The sequence below is a fragment of the Takifugu flavidus genome, chromosome 1, assembly GCF_003711565.1.
Source record: "Takifugu flavidus isolate HTHZ2018 chromosome 1, ASM371156v2, whole genome shotgun sequence".
Classification (NCBI taxonomy): Eukaryota; Metazoa; Chordata; class Actinopteri; order Tetraodontiformes; family Tetraodontidae; genus Takifugu; species Takifugu flavidus.
In genome coordinates this window covers 20,224,427-20,242,529 of record NC_079520.1, presented here as the reverse complement: position 1 = coordinate 20,242,529, position 18,103 = coordinate 20,224,427, and the positions used below count along the sequence as shown (strand labels likewise).

The 18,103-nt window shown below is 39.0% G+C and overlaps 3 protein-coding genes across 4 annotated transcripts in view; all 3 read left to right on the top strand.

Annotated features, from left to right (window-relative positions):
- Nucleotides 1-313: 313 nt before the first annotated feature.
- LOC130538707 (glucagon-like peptide 2 receptor) lies at nucleotides 314-9,354 on the top strand. 2 transcript variants are annotated; one of them, XM_057056573.1, is made up of 13 exons: nucleotides 314-2,304; nucleotides 3,990-4,080; nucleotides 4,162-4,266; nucleotides 4,413-4,534; nucleotides 4,747-4,853; nucleotides 5,153-5,309; nucleotides 5,422-5,581; nucleotides 5,660-5,720; nucleotides 5,802-5,868; nucleotides 6,415-6,503; nucleotides 6,796-6,934; nucleotides 7,004-7,045; nucleotides 7,221-9,354. In XM_057056573.1, exons 1-13 carry the CDS (start codon nucleotides 2,227-2,229, stop codon nucleotides 7,590-7,592), a joined length of 1,590 nt encoding a protein of 529 aa, XP_056912553.1. In that variant the 5' UTR covers nucleotides 314-2,226; the 3' UTR covers nucleotides 7,593-9,354. The 2 variants fall into 2 exon arrangements, with proteins under 2 accessions (XP_056912553.1, XP_056912545.1); XM_057056565.1 differs by having other exon boundaries at nucleotides 316-2,304; nucleotides 4,407-4,534.
- Nucleotides 9,355-9,938: 584 nt separating this feature from the next.
- Nucleotides 9,939-12,473, top strand: pts (6-pyruvoyltetrahydropterin synthase). Its single transcript, XM_057057579.1, has 6 exons — nucleotides 9,939-10,097; nucleotides 10,753-10,832; nucleotides 10,923-10,945; nucleotides 11,142-11,198; nucleotides 11,553-11,623; nucleotides 11,832-12,473. Exons 1-6 carry the CDS (start codon nucleotides 10,006-10,008, stop codon nucleotides 11,953-11,955), a joined length of 447 nt encoding a protein of 148 aa, XP_056913559.1. The 5' UTR covers nucleotides 9,939-10,005; the 3' UTR covers nucleotides 11,956-12,473.
- A 1,086-nt stretch (nucleotides 12,474-13,559) lies between these two features.
- Nucleotides 13,560-18,103, top strand: part of LOC130538416 (myosin-16) — a 37,372-nt gene continuing 32,828 nt past the window's right edge. The window contains exon 1 of the mRNA XM_057055979.1: nucleotides 13,560-16,121. Within this exon, the coding sequence (XP_056911959.1) occupies nucleotides 16,038-16,121 (84 nt within the window). The 5' untranslated portion in view covers nucleotides 13,560-16,037. The remainder of the gene's footprint in view (nucleotides 16,122-18,103) is intronic.

Genomic DNA, 18,103 nt, shown 5'->3' with positions numbered 1-18,103 from the left:
GTCAGACTGTTGGAATCTGACCAACTGCAGGTTGCAGGACATAAAGGTTTAGATGACCTCAAAATTTCTACTTAATTTGGACAAAACTGAGGTTATTTTATTTGGTCTATACTTATTAAATATAAAAACTGTCTAGTGTGCTAGTCCATTCACTTGTTACTTCTCAAAGACATGATCACCTGACAGGACTCTGACACCCTCCTGGTTCATGGCTGCCTCTCCTCTCCTCTCCTCTCCTCTCCTCTCCTCTCCTCTCCTCTCCTCTCCTCTCCTCTCCTCCTCTCCTCTCCTCTCCTCTCCTCTCCTCTCCTAGCCGAGATGCTCAGCAGGCTAGATGCTAAGTTCCTGCTCCTCTTTGTCAGATCACATTAAGCACTGATGAATTGGCCCTTTTCTAAACAGAGTGGGGACACTGAGGCAGGAACCCGGGCACAATAACTATTACATGGGTTTCAAATGAGGACACTTAAACCTCTCACATTACCTCTTCAGTAAGCTCTTTGTCCTCTTTGCTCCAGAGGTGCTTAGTTTTAATCACTGCGGTGTCCCAAAGCCAAGTCTGCCTCAAACCTCCTCATTCTTACTTTAAATCATTTATCTCAATGGTGCAATGAAGAATATATGATGCACTAAACTTTTAGTTTAGAGCACAGATAGCAGCAAGGCTGCATGGGGCTATGAGACACAGTCTTATTTATTTTATAGAATGATATGTTTTTCCTCTGCAGTGGATTTTGTCTCATCAGAACTGCAGGGATATGTGAGAGCTATATCACTATGTAATAAAAAAACAATTACAACCTGACATGATGCATCATTTTACTGACAGCAACAAACGTCATAAAGCACAAACCTCAACTGTTAAATATCCACTGTCTGAAATTTGTGCATCTGACCAGGGATCTGTGCCAAACCGCTCATGAGTGTAGGAATTTTTTCACTTATTCATTGTTTGCTTCAGATGGAGATGAAGAGCTCAATAAAAAAAGACTCAGACTCCCCTTATGTTCATGAGTCATCCTCATGTATGTGCATCAGCCCATGCTATGATCACTTAGCTGCTGATGGATGTTGCAGATGAGTCTCATAAATGTCCCTTCTTCAGGTGTCATGGGGTTTGCCTCAGTTAAAACTGCACATTTTATTCAGAGAGGCTCCAAATGACCCATTATTAAATCTAGCAAAAGCCTTTTGAAGGTGAATTTGAAGCTAACAATGATAAGCATCACCATATCCGTCAATGTTGCCTCAGGCAGTGGGATCTGTGTAAAATCTAAGCTGTTATTTTATCTTATTTTATCTGTCAGGTGTTGAAATCAAGCCTGATGCTAAGAAACAACCACACAGATGAGTTTGCCTTTATTGTTGCAATTATCACACCTTTATGAAACCAAATGGGTATCAAATCTGGTTGTTAGATGTGGTGTGCAATTTAATGCTCATCACTGAACAAAACTGTGTCCAGCACATTAGGTATTTTAAAGTCTATATTGCGATCTCCTATTTTAAAAACTAAAAGAAAGGCAATGATTGTTGCCTTTATTTGTCAAGAACTTGTCCAGCAACATTTAATTCAGTAAATACTGTACACGGGGATGCATGTTTTGGCCATTTCAGCATCCCACTCTCACATTTGCACTAACATGTTTGGTTTGGCTGCAGTTCGTTTACATTAGATCCCCATTAGTGTCACAACTCCTGGCTGGTGCCCAGTTACTGCGTGGGGTCGAGCAGATGGTAGTCCAGGATACATGTAAATTAGAGTGTGTATGTGCCTGTGACAGGTGTTTGTGTCACTTTGCTGCACTGTTACAACAGTTATGTAGATATTCGTGCTATGTTTGTGGCTCCCCTGGGCTCTCTGTTGATTGGTTATAGGAGGAATGGGTGGGAGAGGCGATCTGCCGGTGAGGCTCCACAGACGCTTTCAGTTGTGCTGCTTTTGTAGGGAGTACAGACAGATTCTTTACAGCCTGACAGATATTCTTGGACAGGCATACCACAAGTTTGGAACTACTTTCTTTGAACAACTTTTGGAATTTTTGGGATTTTGGGGGGATTTTGGGGCATTCTGAAACTTGGAGAAGACTTTTCATCAGTCTCTCGATTGACACCACCTGCAACGGAGACACGGACAGGATAAGCTGCGTTATGGGGCCATCGTGAATGGACACCAGCTGAGCGACGCTAAACTCATTTAATTCAATGTAAAGCCACTACAGCACCATGGTAGTTGTGCTGGCAACCTGGCACGTGACGACCTGGACACTTCTGCTTTTCCTGTGCTTTGTTCTCAGCACCCAGGTACAGATCCAAGTCTTATAGATGGAGCCCAACCTTTTACAACCTCTTATCTTCTTTCAGATTTCTCATCAGAGTTGTCCCTACATCTTCTGTGCTACAGCAGCATGTCTGAATACTGTACCACACTTCAGTCAAATAAAGTTCAATGTACATTTAGAGAAAATGCCTCCTTCAATGCTAGTATTTTTTTTAGCTCATTATAGAAGATGATTGCACTAGCTCTCTTTCCCCCCTGAAATACAACTCCTGATTTTTGAAATAATTTTGTTCTAAGGTTTTATTGCGTGTGGTTTTCTGTGTTATTGTAAAGCAATATATTTTAAAACATCGAGTTTAAAGAGCTGCCATTATCACAACAAAGGATCAAATGCTCAAATTTGTAGCACAAATGATGGAAATGCAACACAAAAATGCATCACCAGAGACTGTAGGTTTAAAATAAATCCTCACCGCTGCTGTTCAGAGTGTAATAGAAAGGCCGCCCTTTAAAAGACTACATTAAGAATGACAGAGGTGGTGGCTCCTCACTGTAATTTCAGGACATGCCAAATTGTCTCACAGAGAAAAGCAATTTAAGGAAGGCATCTAATTCCTGATTGAGTGTTAATAGCTGTCAAACACCATCACATTTAGCTGGGGACACTTCTACAGATGGACAGCATGTAAGAGCAAAATAAAGAAGTGTTTTTGTGATGCAGCCTCCATGATGCCGATAACCCCAGTCAGAGAGACTGGTCCTGATTACATACTCCCACCAAGTGGATAAATAGAAACACTGCACTATCACCAGTCTTATGGACGCATTCAATTGCTGATGCGCCAGTTATTGTAAAATAGTAATTAGTCAGTTTTCTAAAAGTATCTAATCTGTATGTAATAGAATATGAGGTTCAAACCATCCCATTTTGAATCTATTTCTAAAAATTAAATACATTTTCAATGTAAATATATGTTTCTGCTAGCTTTTCAATTCTAATTAACCGGGACAGGCTTGTCAACCTGCCTCTTAGCAGTGATACAATTGTATAAACATAATCATGTGTGCCAGAGATCAAAGTTGCACAGTCCTAATAAGCTATCTTGGAATTGTTTCATGATACATCTATAGACATGGTGTATAATAACAACAGTCTGCTAATTGTGTTTTCTTGATTCCATTTCACTCAGTAGGATATCAATAGTAAATGTATTTAAAGTAGATGTGAACCAAAATCCCTGGACTGGAAATACTTAACGATGTGTTTATGCAGTACTTTGCACTGTCACCTTTGACAGGGGAGGAGATGCCAGAACTGCTGAGGTACCCTTGAGCAACGCACCAAACCCCCAAATGCTCAAGTAGGGCCCTGCAAAGAGCTGGAGACTCATTTCCCTATATGTTTGCACCCTCCCCATGACTCAGAACAGGATAAAGCAGTCAAGAAAAGAAAAAAACTGAATTGTTAAGAGAATAAAATGTTCAGGTTAGCTGCAGTGTCACTGATAATTTTACATCATTATTTAAAAAAAACTAAAACTCTTACAACATATTGCATTTCCAGACAGCTTATTACTAGAATGGAGCATATTTTTTTCCATTTGTGCAACAGGACGAAACCTGCAGAATGAGGAGTTAGAAGGGGTTGGGTTGAACAGTTTTCAAATGATGCAAATGTTTTTTTCAATGTATATTTCTTCACCGGCAGGTTAAAGGCTCAATGCTTGAAAGTCTGATAATGAAACGGGCTGAATATTTGGAGAGTTGTAACACGAGCCTCGGCATGCTCTCCCAGACTGGTGAGCCTCCTGTTGCCTGTTCAAATGGTAGCCATCCTGATGCCCCCCCACCACCACTTTTAATATGCTTTTAACTTACAGGAATTTACTGTAAGGGAACCTTTGACATGTTTGTGTGCTGGCCTCACTCAGCTCCTGGGAACGTATCTGTCCCATGTCCTTCTTACCTTCCATGGATCAGCGAAGGTGACATTTCTATTGCACTATTTCCTCGTGACCCAATATTTCAAATACACGCTCAAATTTTCTGGATGGTTGTGCTAAGCCTGACCATATACAACTGACCATGCACAAGAATACATGCATATTCATCTCTGATAAATTAGCTGCAGATGGCTCCAGGAGGGCACACAGGGAGTGTTTAGAAAATGGAACGTGGCGAGAAAGGGAGAACTCCTCTGAACCCTGGAGGGATGATTCTGAATGCAAGGAGGAGCATTATTTTAAAGACAAGGTAATGTATCGTCATTGACAAATCAAATCAAGTCTCTTGTTATCTTGAGCTGTTGACAATTTAACCTTTTAAAAAAAAATTGTAATGCAATTAAATTGATGCTGATGTCACTCTCAACTCCAGTCTGATCCCTGGATGTGTTACAACTATATGTTTATCTTTTCCCATTGTATTTTTAAAAAATCTTCTCGTGTTTTTCCTTGTGTTTGCAGGAAGATGAAATGCATCTTCAGACAGCCCTTCGACTCATCTCCATCATCGGCTATTCCCTGTCGCTGTTCTCGCTCACGGTGGCCACCCTAGTGATGGCCATGTTGAGGTGAGACAAGTATTATTACTACCAATATTTATAATGCCATTGTGATGTCGGGGTTCAGTAGCTGGCACAATCACCTCAAATCTTGGAGGTTTGAAAGCTGAGAGGCAGCAGTCTGAGGAGGAAGGACTCATCTTGGCTAGTTTAGCTTGTGCATATGGATGCTCAGTCATTACAAATGACATTAGAAAAACAGCACAATTCTCCATGCATTCTCATTTCCTCTAATATGTCACAATAATGATTCTAAGGTTGCTCAGGGATCAATACCTTGTTACATTCCTCCTGTATCTGCTTACCAGGAAGCTGCACTGTACCAGGAACTACATCCACATGAATCTGTTTGTGTCGTTCATCCTGAGAGCCATGGCTGTCATTTTGAAGGAAATTATATTTTATATTAAGCATTTCAACCTGCCCAAGGATGACCCTGGATGGAAATCCTACGCTGACTCTGCGGTAAAAGCAGACATAGTTACAGAATGATTTGGTTGTTCCTCAAATGTTTATGATTACATATCAGTTTTTAATCATCTTGCTTTGGAGACTAAATTGTGACATTTTCCCACAGATAGTGTTGTCATGCAGGGTCTCTGCAGTCTGCATGCAGTACTTTGTGGCCTGTAACTATTTCTGGCTGCTAGTGGAAGCAGTTTTCCTCCACACACTGCTCTTCTCAGCCGTGCTGACCAAGAGACGACTGCTGAAGAGATATATGCTCCTGGGATGGGGTAAAGATTGTGAATTTGTGAAACTAGCTAAAGATATTCCTTGGACACTCTATTGATCGTAATGTCATATCTCCCCAGGAACACCTGTCCTCTTTGTAACACCCTGGACCGTGGTCAAGATTTTACATGAGAACACAGGGTGAGTGTTTTTCACATCATTTACAACCTACAAGCAGCTTGTTCTCTAGTGATCATAATGGAAACTGTTGTTTCACTATAGATGCTGGTCAATCATGAACAAGTGGATCTGGTGGATCATACGGGGTCCAATTACCTTAACATTTGTTGTGAGTAAACTCTGAGGAAATGTAAGGCCAGTACAGACCTGACTCCACTGAATAGACCTTTGCATGTACAGTATACAGTACATCCTCCAGCTTTCCTCTTTAGTCTATATGTACAGTATATGCCCATCATTCTCCTGCTGCTAAGTAGTGTTTCATATCTGAATTATCGAAGAAGCATGCTTACATGTTTTACACTATTTTACACTCTCAACACACACTATTTTACTGTTTAGTGCACACAATATTATTTATGAACATACATAGAATTCACACACATGCAATCATTGAGAGAGAGTTGCCGATTTTTTGCCCCACATATTTAATACATGCAACATATTGATGTTTAACAGTAAACTTAACAGTTTAAACTAAACTTTACACTCTTTGTCCATAATGTCTGATTTAATGCCGTGTGTCTTGTGAGTGCATGTGACACTGGAGCAGCTGTAGCATGTGACTGATTACAAATTTGTGGCTCAATCAGTTAAAGAGAGTTCTCAGTAGTTTCTCACCCGGCTAATTCTGCTTCTTCGGTGTGTGTCACAGGTTATTTTCTGTATTTTCATCAAGATCCTGATGCTGCTGCTGTCCAAACTCAAAGCAGATCAGTTAAAGTTTACAGACTACAGATACAGGTATTGTCACAGCTACACCCAAATACCTGGCAAAGTGTTTGGCATTGCTAGCTACTTCCTTTTAGATGTTTAACTTTTATCTACAGTATTTACAGTATCACTCACTCACTGAGCGCAAATTTCACTGTCACTTCTTTCAGCTTTGGGTCATTTGCTCTAAATGTCGTGACAGAAGGAAACGGGCTAGATAAGACTTGACAAAGCTTTTTATTCAGAGATTTCATTGCTCTGTGAACCATGTGCTGACTTGCGGTCATAGTGCAACACTGTGGATTTTGTTTGTGTCCTCCAGTTTGGTCAGAGCCACACTGGTCCTCATTCCTCTGCTGGGAATCCATGAAGTGGTGTTTATGGTGCTGACAGATGAATGCATGGAGGGCAGGAGTCTTTATGCTAAAAACTTCGTCAATCTCACTCTCAACTCATTTCAGGTTCGCCATAAGCCATACATTTTTGTTTGTCTTGATCATCTTTATTAATGTGTCATGTGCACTTTTCAGGGATTCTTGGTTGCTGTGTTATATTGTTTCGCTAATGGCGAGGTATGCTTCTTCTGTCATTTCACTCATTCTAATTTTTATTTTTTTTAAATTGAAAATGTGCTCTGTGTAAACTTATTATGTTGGGCAACCAAGGTGATAGTGTGGTGCCACAGACTTATAAAGTGAAATAGTTTTTCGTATGTCTAATGTCATATTTCTTTAAAATGGAATGTAGGTCCAGGCTGAACTAAAGAAGCGCTGGCAGCTTTTCCTGTTCACCAACCACTTCCAAGTTCGGGGCTGTTTTCAGGGCAAGCCTCTAAAACAACTATGGAAATGTACTCAGGGTCGCCGCCCACAGTGCTCACGCCAGAGCGACTCCTGTGATGAGGGTGAATCCTCCACAACACATCCACAGCTGCTTCAGGTAGCTGTGCACAGAGGAGGTCGGGCGGTTGGTGTACGAGGCGAGGTTAAAGGCCAAGGTTCAGGCGGGTGTGACTCAGCGGGACTTGACCTCCTCACCAGGAAGAGTCTGTCCAGTAGTGACGGAGAGCTGACGCTCGGGGAGACAATGGGAGAGATTCTGGAGGAAAGCGAGTTCTGAGCGCCTTTAGTTAAACATGTAAAGATGTGTCTTTTTATCCCAATAGACAAGTACACTGTTCTTTACAAAAGACCTAAGATGGGTTTGCACCAGTTATATGGTTTGCGTTAATTTGCTGAACATTTTTCAGTGTATTTTTACACAAGCATACCATTTCACTCTCTGGTACCCTCCTTTTTGTGTACCACAACAGTGGTGACATTTGAGTAGAATCTACGATAATTCACTGTTCTGGCCTTGCTGTACTACTTATCAAAACGTTGATGTAATGTAAATGTTAAACAGTGCAAAGTAAGCTGCAACAGAGGGCTAGTCAATTATAAAGTGTCTTGTTTTGTTAGAATGTTTTCTAACTCATTTTAATTGTAATACAAGACTTTAAATGTTATAAGTCTATAATGAGTGATGATTATACTGAAAATGTTTCACTTCAACATCTGATTAAGCCAAATTAAGCATTGCTTTTCTGTCCGGGGGTGCCTTCAAACATGGATGGGAAATCAATTAATTTGCACTTTCTCTTAAAGTACAAGGGTGTGCCGGACATAAAGCTCCAGCTACAGGAAAATATCACTGGGTTTAATGTTGAACAGTAGGTTTAACCAGGCCAGGACTTCCAATGTACATATGTGTAAATACTGATGCTGCTTTTGTTTTTCTTTCATTTACCCTTTTCCTCATTCCCAACCAGACTTTTATGTTCAGATTGCCAAGTAACACTTTTGCTTTTGACCAAATTCACAAATTTTTCCATGCCACATAGCATATTTTATTCTATAAATATGTATGTGGAAATATAAAAAAAGTAGTTTTCCTCATTCATTTAGCAGTCAAAGGTGTTCATTTTTCCTTACTTTAAAAGAGATGAAAACTTCTTTTTATTCAGACATTTGATTTCAGTTTTCCATATGCTATCATAAACAGTCTGAAAAGTGAAGGTTTCAGCCAGTTAATGCCAGATGGTACATCAAAATACTTGCAACGTTTGATCCTAAACAGTGTCATGAGGCTTTGTTTAAATATACTCAACTTTGCAGGAGATTGCAATGTTTTTAATCACTATATTTAAATGAGGGATAAAAAAATGCACTATGTGTGAGGCGTTCAGTTGTCTGCAAAACGGATTCAAAGGGGCCAATTGACTACTTGTTGTTGCCTGGAGCTCCCTAAAAGATGGATTTGTGTCACATTATCCACAAGGTATTTAAATAAAATTATCACACACACACACACACACACACACACACACACACACACACACACACCACACACACACACACACACACACACACACATATATACACACACATATATACATATATGTGTGTGTGTGTATATATATATGTGACCAGTCCGACCAAACTGGAGGACACAAACATATATATATGTGTGTGTGTGTGTGTGTTACTGGAAATATGTATATTTGTTTCAAAATCAAATATATACTGTACGGTAACCTTCAGTTTTGCATGCAATAGAAATCACACATATATAACAATGCAGCAGCAGTGTGCATTTTTTAAATTTTATTTACCATGTAAAATGCCTTACATCCACATGACATGGATTGAAATGTGCATATAAATACAATGTATTTGTTGTTGAAATGCGCATAAAAATATATATGTATTTACAGCAGGCTTTATATGTTTTCTATTATTATAAAGTGTAAAACATATTGAATGTGTTTGAGGAAAAGAGCATAATATGATTTGTATATGAAAAATAACATTGTATGCACAAAATAAACATTTTAAGTTAAGTTGGGTTTGCTTTTTATTTTCTTGTCTCTGAATCTGACTGAGTTACAGAAAACAGATTAGGTCTACAAAGCCTCAACCTATGTAATACAGAGCAACAACATCAGGTTTTAAATTTAAATAATTTTAGGGACACACACATGAAGCGTAACAGAAACTGAAAAAAAAAGTAAATTCAATTAAGTAACATAACAGTAACAGTTGTTCCTTTTAATGGCTCTCTTCTGATTCCTAATCAACTTTTTAAAAATAAAATATGTAAAACTATAATGAATGACAGATGATGATGTGCAGCTATACCTGGTATAGTAAAATAGAGGCTTAAGTAGAACACAGTGGTAGGCTTGTATTAAAATTAGATTTTAATTTTTAAATTAAAGTGACCATGATATAAATTATTTGTGTCTTATTCACCTCTAATAATAAAAAAAAACTTTCCAATGGACTTAATTGGCTGATTGAAGTTGACAAACTGAATATTTCGTTAAAAGACGACTTTTTTCAACAGTTCCCTCTTTTCCGGGACACGTGAAATGTGGTTGAATTGAGCCAATAGCAGCGCCGCTTGGATCACGAGGGTGCAGCTCGTGGCCTGCTCTTCCGGTATTCCGGTGTTATATCAATGACGTAGCCCAGCAACTTCTCGCTAAAACATGGCCGAAGCTGCTGAGCGGATCGGCGCTGCTGAGCGGATCGGCTACATCACCCGTGTTCAGAGCTTCAGCGCCTGTCACCGTCTCCACAGGTAGGTCGGGCTCACTCTTCTCATCGGGATCCGTAATTATTACACTCCAAGTCTAAATGCAGATTGTATTTTAATTAAAACCGATGATAAACTTGTGTTCAAGTAACTGTTTCAATTGCGATGTGCAAAACCAAAATGTACAGGACTATAGTACATATTGTCCATATGGCTAACATTTCTGTACCTACATGTAAACCACCACACGTCGCTCTGGTTTGTGTCTACTAGTACAAACATATACAATATTATGGTTATGTTAATCTCATTAGTAGTAGTAGTGTTAGTAGATGTGTTCCTAATTAAAAATCCAACTGCACATTATTGTTATCTGAGTAAATTAAAAACTAACAAAAACACTATTTCAAAATCGGATATTATTCCCAATTTGGGGTGAATTTATGATATGTACTTATTGGGATATACCTGAAAAGCATTGAAATTGTACCCTTCTTTGAATGAGCATTAATACTATGATTTCTGTGCCTAATTGGTCTGCTGGATCACAAAGATATTTTTTTCAGAATATACAGATGCATAACCTCCAACAGACTATTGCTATGTTTACCTGAAAGCACCATTTGTCATTAAATCCAGTAGAAAACAACAAAATAGATGACTGCAGCATCTCATGTGTCCTTTCAAACTTCTCCTCAAGCATTCATTTGAGTGATGAAGAGAACAAGAAGGTTTATGGAAAATGCAATAATCCCAATGGTCATGGACATAACTACAAAGGTTCGTTGATGGTTTTCATTCAAAGTTATTCAACACATTATTCACTGAAATGTGTCGTAGTTCATTCCACATTGTCCTTTCTATCCACAGCAGAGATAACGGTGCGAGGAAAAGTAAGTAATGGCGCTCTTTTAAAGAGCTTTTTCACTGAACTAACATTTAGCTCACAACATTTTAGTGGCAGTTGTTATTTACAATCCAGTGACAGTTTTTGAATAAGTGGTAAACCAGAGTAAAAATGATACTGTTGAGGCTCAAAGCTAGTCGTTTCCCTGTACACATCAAATCCTGAATGTATGTCTCCCACAGATTGATCACGTCACCGGTATGGTCATGAACCTGACAGACTTGAAAAGGTGCATTGAGGTGAGATTGTCTTAACATCAGAAGCACCTGATTGTTTTAGATTTAATTTTATAATATTTGGATTTAACTATTAATACTCTTCTTCTATTTTAGTGTTTGTAAACTAAATAGTAAAGTTTTCTGTCATCCTGAATGTGAAATGGTTTGTTTATGACATAGTTTTTCCCAAATGTTAACACTTCTTGGTGAAAATAATATGGAAAACATAGTAAAAGTGCTTTTGAAACACTGGAAACAAAAGATCATGACTGTAGATTCTTGGACTCTTGTTGGAGATCATTTTCTCAGTAATCCCAGATTATCTCTTCAATTTTTAGTTGACTAATTTATTTGATGGCTAACATCCTCTTCCAGGAAGTCATTATGGATCCGCTGGACCACAAAAACCTGGATAAAGATGTCCCATATTTTGCCAACGTGGTTAGGTGAGTATGCATGCAGACTCAGGATACATCTTCCTGATCTGGCTTTACTAACCTGAAAAAAGCCAAACAAGTCAACCCATAATTGGGAATAAGCTTTACAAACGTATAGAAGAACTTGCATTCTTTAAATAAAAACATAACCTGTATAACTTTATGACTTTTATTTGCTCTTTTATTCACACTGACCACTTCATTTCTTGTCTGTTAGCACCACGGAGAATCTGGCTGTTTATATCTGGGACAACATGGTGAAGGTGCTCCCGCCCAACTTACTCTATGAGGTTAAGATTCATGAGACCGATAAGAACATTGTTGTATACCGAGGAGAGTAGTCCGATATGCTTGTACGGGTGTCAATAATGTTTACTGATAACCTGCAGTTTTCTGAAGGCAGATGAATGAAAATGGTGAAGGTTGATCGTCTAATTTATGGACCAAAGATTATGTAGCAGATGCAAATGTTCCTGAAAGTAGCTCTTGTAATGGCTGAAAACACTATTTTAGTTGCTTTTTTAATGTGTATGATAATGTGCAGTTGTGCAAATGTCATTGTAGTCTGAGTAACCATCAAAATTGTACTCATGACAGCAACCAACAATCTTTAGTGTAAAATTTAGCTGTAGAAAATGAACATTTTTGTTCTTTTTATCTCTCAACAGTTGTTAATTTTATGTGTCAAAGGAGGCTGCATCACAGATACATTAAATAAGGCTGACTGTTCATGTTCGGACCACATTCTTTACATTACTGACATCTAGTGATGGAGAGTTGTACTTCACGTTGCTTGCGGTTTTAACAGTGCTGTGAAAAATTCTAATTTTTAATGAAGGCAAAATTTCATTAAAGCAAATGTCAGTGACAGCGGTGGAATTAATTTTGTTATAGTTTCTGAGTTTGTTTGATTACATTGATCAATAAACGCACCTCTTCTTCCACTGCTATGCACTAGTCCCACTCCTGTCTGCCACATGGATTTAGTGCATTTCCTAAATAAATTACTAAATAATCCATTGTTTTGGCAGTAATCTGAGCACAGTTTTTGTATTACGAATAAAACTCCCTGAATTATGAAAACATCTAACAGTAGGGGGCGGTGAAAGGCGATCGTATGGATGCGAAAACGCTGTTAGAAACCTCACCTCTCCCCACGACCGTGATTATTATTAAATTTCCAGGGTAAAATAGTACTTACATGTTCAGCAATAATAAATATCAACAATAAAGATATTTGCAAAAGGTGAATCTGACCTACCAGCGTGGAAAAAAACGTCATGCTTATGTAGGTTTGGGCGGTTTAAACATCTTACCTGAAATTAATGTTAAATGCAATTTCTAGCCATAGTACATAAGTTAGGTCTTCAAAACAAAATCAGAGGCCTATGATTTTCATCTCTGTGGACTGTAATATTTCAGATGGAGACTTTTTATTTAAAACTGATTAATTAAAATATTTCTGTTTACAGTATATAAAAAAGAAGACTTTATGTCCGTTGAAAAAGTCAGTCCAGTCATCTTCATATCCCTTTTAAGCCTGAAATAAATTGTTGCACAAAGCCAAGTGAAACTCAATAGCTGGTATTTGTAGATTAATTTGTCAAACTTCAAGTAAATTACCAACTCAGCATATTTTCCCAATAACGTAGAGACCTGCGTCACCTGGTTGTTCATGTGTATCCTTTGAATGTCTTTCAAAGTGATGACAGCAGCATGTGTGAGACGTCACTGGGTGTCCGTTAATGGCTAATGAAGCAGGGACCTGCTGGTGCCAAAATTGCCAACGTTATTTTAAGAGTCTTGTGCCCGGTTAAACCTTAATTAATCAAATTTCCTAAACTTGTTATAGAAGAAGCCCTGTCAAAAGAAGCTGGTTCAAGAGAGATACTTTATTTCAACTTAAATCTTCACCTTGACTTCTTAGTGTATTAAATCTGCTCCAGAAGACTGTGCACCAGACAGATGCATGCTGAATCAAGCTCTATAATTGCCATCTTCATAGAAGACAGCAGGATTACAGCAATTAAAAGTAAAAGCCTGTGGTTATCCTGCTTCTTTGTGGAAAAGTATATTTCACTTTTTGATCCGGTGTCAGGGTTGGTTTTGTGTTCTGACAGGAGCAACCCTGTGCTTGTTTTGGCGTTAACGGCATAGCAAAGCAGGGGAGTCAGATATTTTGCTTCAAAATCATTTGATCGTTTTGGTTTTCGACCACCCTCCCAGCAACAATGAGCTTGTCAATGAGAGATGGCTGTCAGGGTAAAATTCCTTCCAACAACCAATAGAAACACCCATTGTTAAAGGTCACAGAAAAAAAATTCAAGCAACTTATTGTGATTTTTGTTTAAATTATCTTATTTGAACATAGACTTCGTGGCACAGGAAATAAACTTGGCTAAATCAGAATCCTGGTGCCACAGAATGACAGTCTGATTGCCTTTACTCTAGATTGAAATCCAAACAACCTGCAGTGTTGAGACTATATGTACAGGTGATGCATAAACACACTTTGACGTGCAACGCAGGGCCAAATTCTTGAGCGCCACACACATGCTGACATCCGCTTGACTTTTCCAAACACGAGTCAGAGCTGTCACCTGATCGCTTCAGATTATAAGCCTGCAAACATCCCAAGTTTCCACTGCTGCCCTCATTGGAAGTTAATTGGCCGATTCCCTCCGTACCTGCCCTCAGCTGTCTGCTTCTCCTTTGTTGTCAGGTAAACAGATCGTTTCGTGCATGATTGGCTCTGTCATGCAAACAGCCAATGCCACAGATCTTTTCTGAGGAGATGCCAAAAATGACACTTGCATGCAGAACATTCTTCAGGAAAGGGTTTGGAGTCAAGACCAGGATTTAATACAATAGTTGCTACATTCTACATGATTCATTTGATTCCACATTCTTTTACAAAACACTGCCAGTGCAGATTTGCTCTTTTTCTGCATGCTGCTCTTTTAGCTTGTTACATGACAGAGAGGCTTGGCTTGGATACATTTGGAGCCTCTAAACATCTTTATATGCGTGCTGTTGGACACATAGATGGTGAAATCATTAAGGGAGAGACTGATGAGCAAGTGAAAAGAGAACTCCCTGAACACTAGGTTTACTGTCCACAAGCGTAGAACAAATCATTTTAGCAACAGATGGTGGTCTTAGTTCTTCTAGGCACTGTTGTTGAGCCGCACATGAACCACAAACATAGTTTGATATTTCATGTTTGTGTGTTTTTCACGTGTTTACTTTCATGCTAGATTATTTACATTTGTGATTTTTATTTATTTGTATTGCACAGTTAAAGGATCTGTGCTGCCGCTGTTCTCGTCTAATAATAATGCAAAGGTCATAGGTCAAATAAGAGGTATCTGAAGCAAAAGCTTACCTCAATTGAACTAAGATTTAAAAAAATTGACATTCCCAAAAATGTATCATGTGCCATCAACATTTTTAGCAATGCATTGTTAATTCATGACCTGGGGTGAGTGAGTTGATGTTGAGTCAGTGCATACACACTGACCACCAGCCTCACTGACCTGACTAAGAATAATATACTATGACAAATGTATTTGCATGCATAATGTAGGGTTCTCTACTACTTCTCTGCCAAGCTGGGTCCTGCCTATGTTTATGAAGCTTTTAAAAGGAAGTTGATTGAGGTTGACACTTCATGTTTAGTGCAATGGGGCAACATTTGTTGTGAATTAGTCATTTATTAATGAAACTGGTAACTGGTGAACTGTCCTGGGTGTTTTCCTTCCAGTCACTTACAAAAGACTCTCTCTATATTTTGGAAATATATTTTATTTCTGGTATATATGTAGTTTTATGCATTTAGGCTCACAGACCTGTTATGTAGCATATTCAGACTTATTAAGCATTAATGATCAGTTTGCACATCCAAACCAACATGTGATCTCTCTTTTTTCTGGGCAGTCGTGAAAAACTCTAAAGGGTTTTTTATACTCGGTCTTTTCTCTATACATGGCCACTGCAAATTCCCTTTAAAGTAACAAATGTTAGTATAGCAACTTTGTATCCTATAATATTCGTATGGGCACGTACCAAACTGTGCCCTAGGGGTCAGACTAAGAAACAGGCTTTATCAGTATGTGTGTGTGTGTGTGTGTGTGTGTGTGTGTGTGTGTGAGAGAGAGAGACAGAGAGAGACAGAGAGAGAGAGAGAGATAAAGTGGGGTCTGTTCAAGCTTGTTCATGTTTTCTTTTTGCATGTCAACTCCCCTCCCTCCTTCTAGGGTCAGGTAGCAAGCAGAACACACTCTCGCAGACACTTGTGCACCACACACACACACACACACACACACACGCACACACACACACACACACACACACACACACACTCCTCTACAAACCTGTCTCATTTTGTCTCTAGAGTCTTCTCGGGTGAAGACAGCATGTGAGGATGGAGAAGAGAGTATGTGTGATCCAGACTGACTTCCACCAGTACAGGCCCACCATCGCTCTACACAGCAGACCCCTGGCACTTGTAAGAACGCTCGCAACCTCTCACAATTCTTCTGTCTTGCCTGTGCTGTGCTGTCCTGCTTTCCCTGATTGTCGAATGTGTTCTTTGCATGTCCCTGAGTGCAGGTCCTTTTCTCTCTGGCCTCAGGGTTGCTTTTCCCCCAGTAGAGAGCGCTAGTGTGTCTCAGAGTTCTGCATGTGTTGTTTGAAGTCATATCGTATAGATGGATATGTTGAATTTCTGGCTTTTATGGATACACAGAAATAATTTTGCTCTTGGAGACATTTGTTATAAATCCGATAACTTCATTTTAGAAATATGGCTGCAAATAATTATAAATAATTGTAAGTGAAAGAGACTGAAAGGTTTATGAAACAAATTTGCTCTAAGTGTTCTGATCAAAAGTTAAGAGCAAAATCTTGACTTCCTTCATCTAGTTCAAAAGACAGCAAAGGATCCTATATATCACCTATAGTACATGATATGTACAACTTTATTTAAATTGATCTGCATGAAAAGCATTTAATTGCAATGATTGTTTTAAACAATTATTATAATTCGAGTTTTCTACTGTACTTTTTTTTAAAACAGTGTTTATAGATGGTTGAATCATACAGTTCATTAAAGTAAAATTTGTTTCTTTAGCCAACTCAAAACCTTGTGATTACCGGTAATCCATGAGTTACATCAATTCCATCAAGATTTCAATCACATTTGCAGTGGAAAGCTGGAAATATTAAACCAGTCGCAGCAAAACATCAGTGCCAGTTAATGTTTAAGATAGATACTTGCACACCTGCACAGACACACATTACTAGACAGCACTCAGTAAAGTGTGTACTACCTTTTATTCCCTGATAAATGGCTTATGTGTTTTGGGGACATCATAACCTTGCTTTATATGGCAACATCTTATCCACACGTGGCGTGTAACAGGAAAAAGGTTTGCTGCAGCGACACAAAAATGTTTCAACGCGATGCTAATATTTAAGAAGTATTTCATCTCAGTCCAATATCTAATGACAAACTGATGTATGTCTTCCTGCTGTAACTTATCGGACTGTGACATGCAAATGTTGGACTGCTGCTTCTTTGCTATAAACCCTGAAGGCTCTCTCAGTAGTAGTTATCTTGTCTCTGTACATTGATACCGGCGCACACATGCAGCACACACAGTCACATAGCTTTCTACAGAAAAAAAATACATCAAAAGCCGGGTACATTTCTCCTTTGATGATGTGTTGAATGTGGGCCATTATCGCACTCGCACACAAGTGTTTTCAGGGGTCAGGTACAAGACTTTGAAAAGCTTTTTTTTGTGTTGCACATGAATCGTGCTAAATTGAAGGGAATCCACAGATAACAATGGTCAAAAGCTACACAGGCATGGCCAATGTTGTGGGTTCATGTGAAGAATTTCAATCAACCCCGTTGGCACTGTAACCTACCCTTATTATGTCCGCAGTGCAATTACCTGACAACAATCATGTCATTGATATGATTTATAAGCTGCTGTTATTGTACCTGACCTGCAGCTGCTCGACCACATGAGCACATGTAAACTGTGAGGCGCTTCGGTGATCAAAGGCTGACTGTTCTCCCCTCCATGACCTGCATTCAGAGTTCAGCCAGAGGCTGTGGTTCATTCCGCAGTCCACTCACCAGGGTGCAGTTGGCATGTTAGAACATGGAGTTTGTACTGAATGGCACAAGTGGTGCCCATCTATTTATATACTCGTGTGTACAGCTCAAATCCGTATGGAATATTTAGTAACATCTTGAGCTGACTTTTTATTTGATGTCCAAGCAACACTGTATCACGGATGTGTTTCTCAATATGCGACTGTCGATTCTTCCGCTATCACGCTCATGTGAAACGTCATTTATCCCTGCACAAGTACTATTCCAATTCTAAGTTCACAAGCTTCCAAGTATGCTCCAAACTTTCAGAGGTGTACTTGCTCAGGCCATGTCTTAAAGTAGGTATAGGATTTGACTTATGT

Excerpts from the sequence above, each read along its gene's own strand:
- pts (XM_057057579.1), top strand. The coding sequence starts at position 10,006 with ATGGCCGAAGCTGCTGAGCGGATCGGCGCTGCTGAGCGGATCGGCTAC. Across the intron at positions 11,199-11,552 it reads ACTTGAAAAGGTGCATTGAG|GAAGTCATTATGGATCCGCT; the intron begins GTGAGATTGTCT and ends ATCCTCTTCCAG. Across the intron at positions 11,624-11,831 it reads TATTTTGCCAACGTGGTTAG|CACCACGGAGAATCTGGCTG; the intron begins GTGAGTATGCAT and ends CTTGTCTGTTAG.
- LOC130538707 (XM_057056565.1), top strand. The coding sequence starts at position 2,227 with ATGGTAGTTGTGCTGGCAACCTGGCACGTGACGACCTGGACACTTCTG. Across the intron at positions 5,582-5,659 it reads ATATATGCTCCTGGGATGGG|GAACACCTGTCCTCTTTGTA; the intron begins GTAAAGATTGTG and ends ATATCTCCCCAG. Across the intron at positions 5,869-6,414 it reads CAATTACCTTAACATTTGTT|GTTATTTTCTGTATTTTCAT; the intron begins GTGAGTAAACTC and ends TGTGTGTCACAG.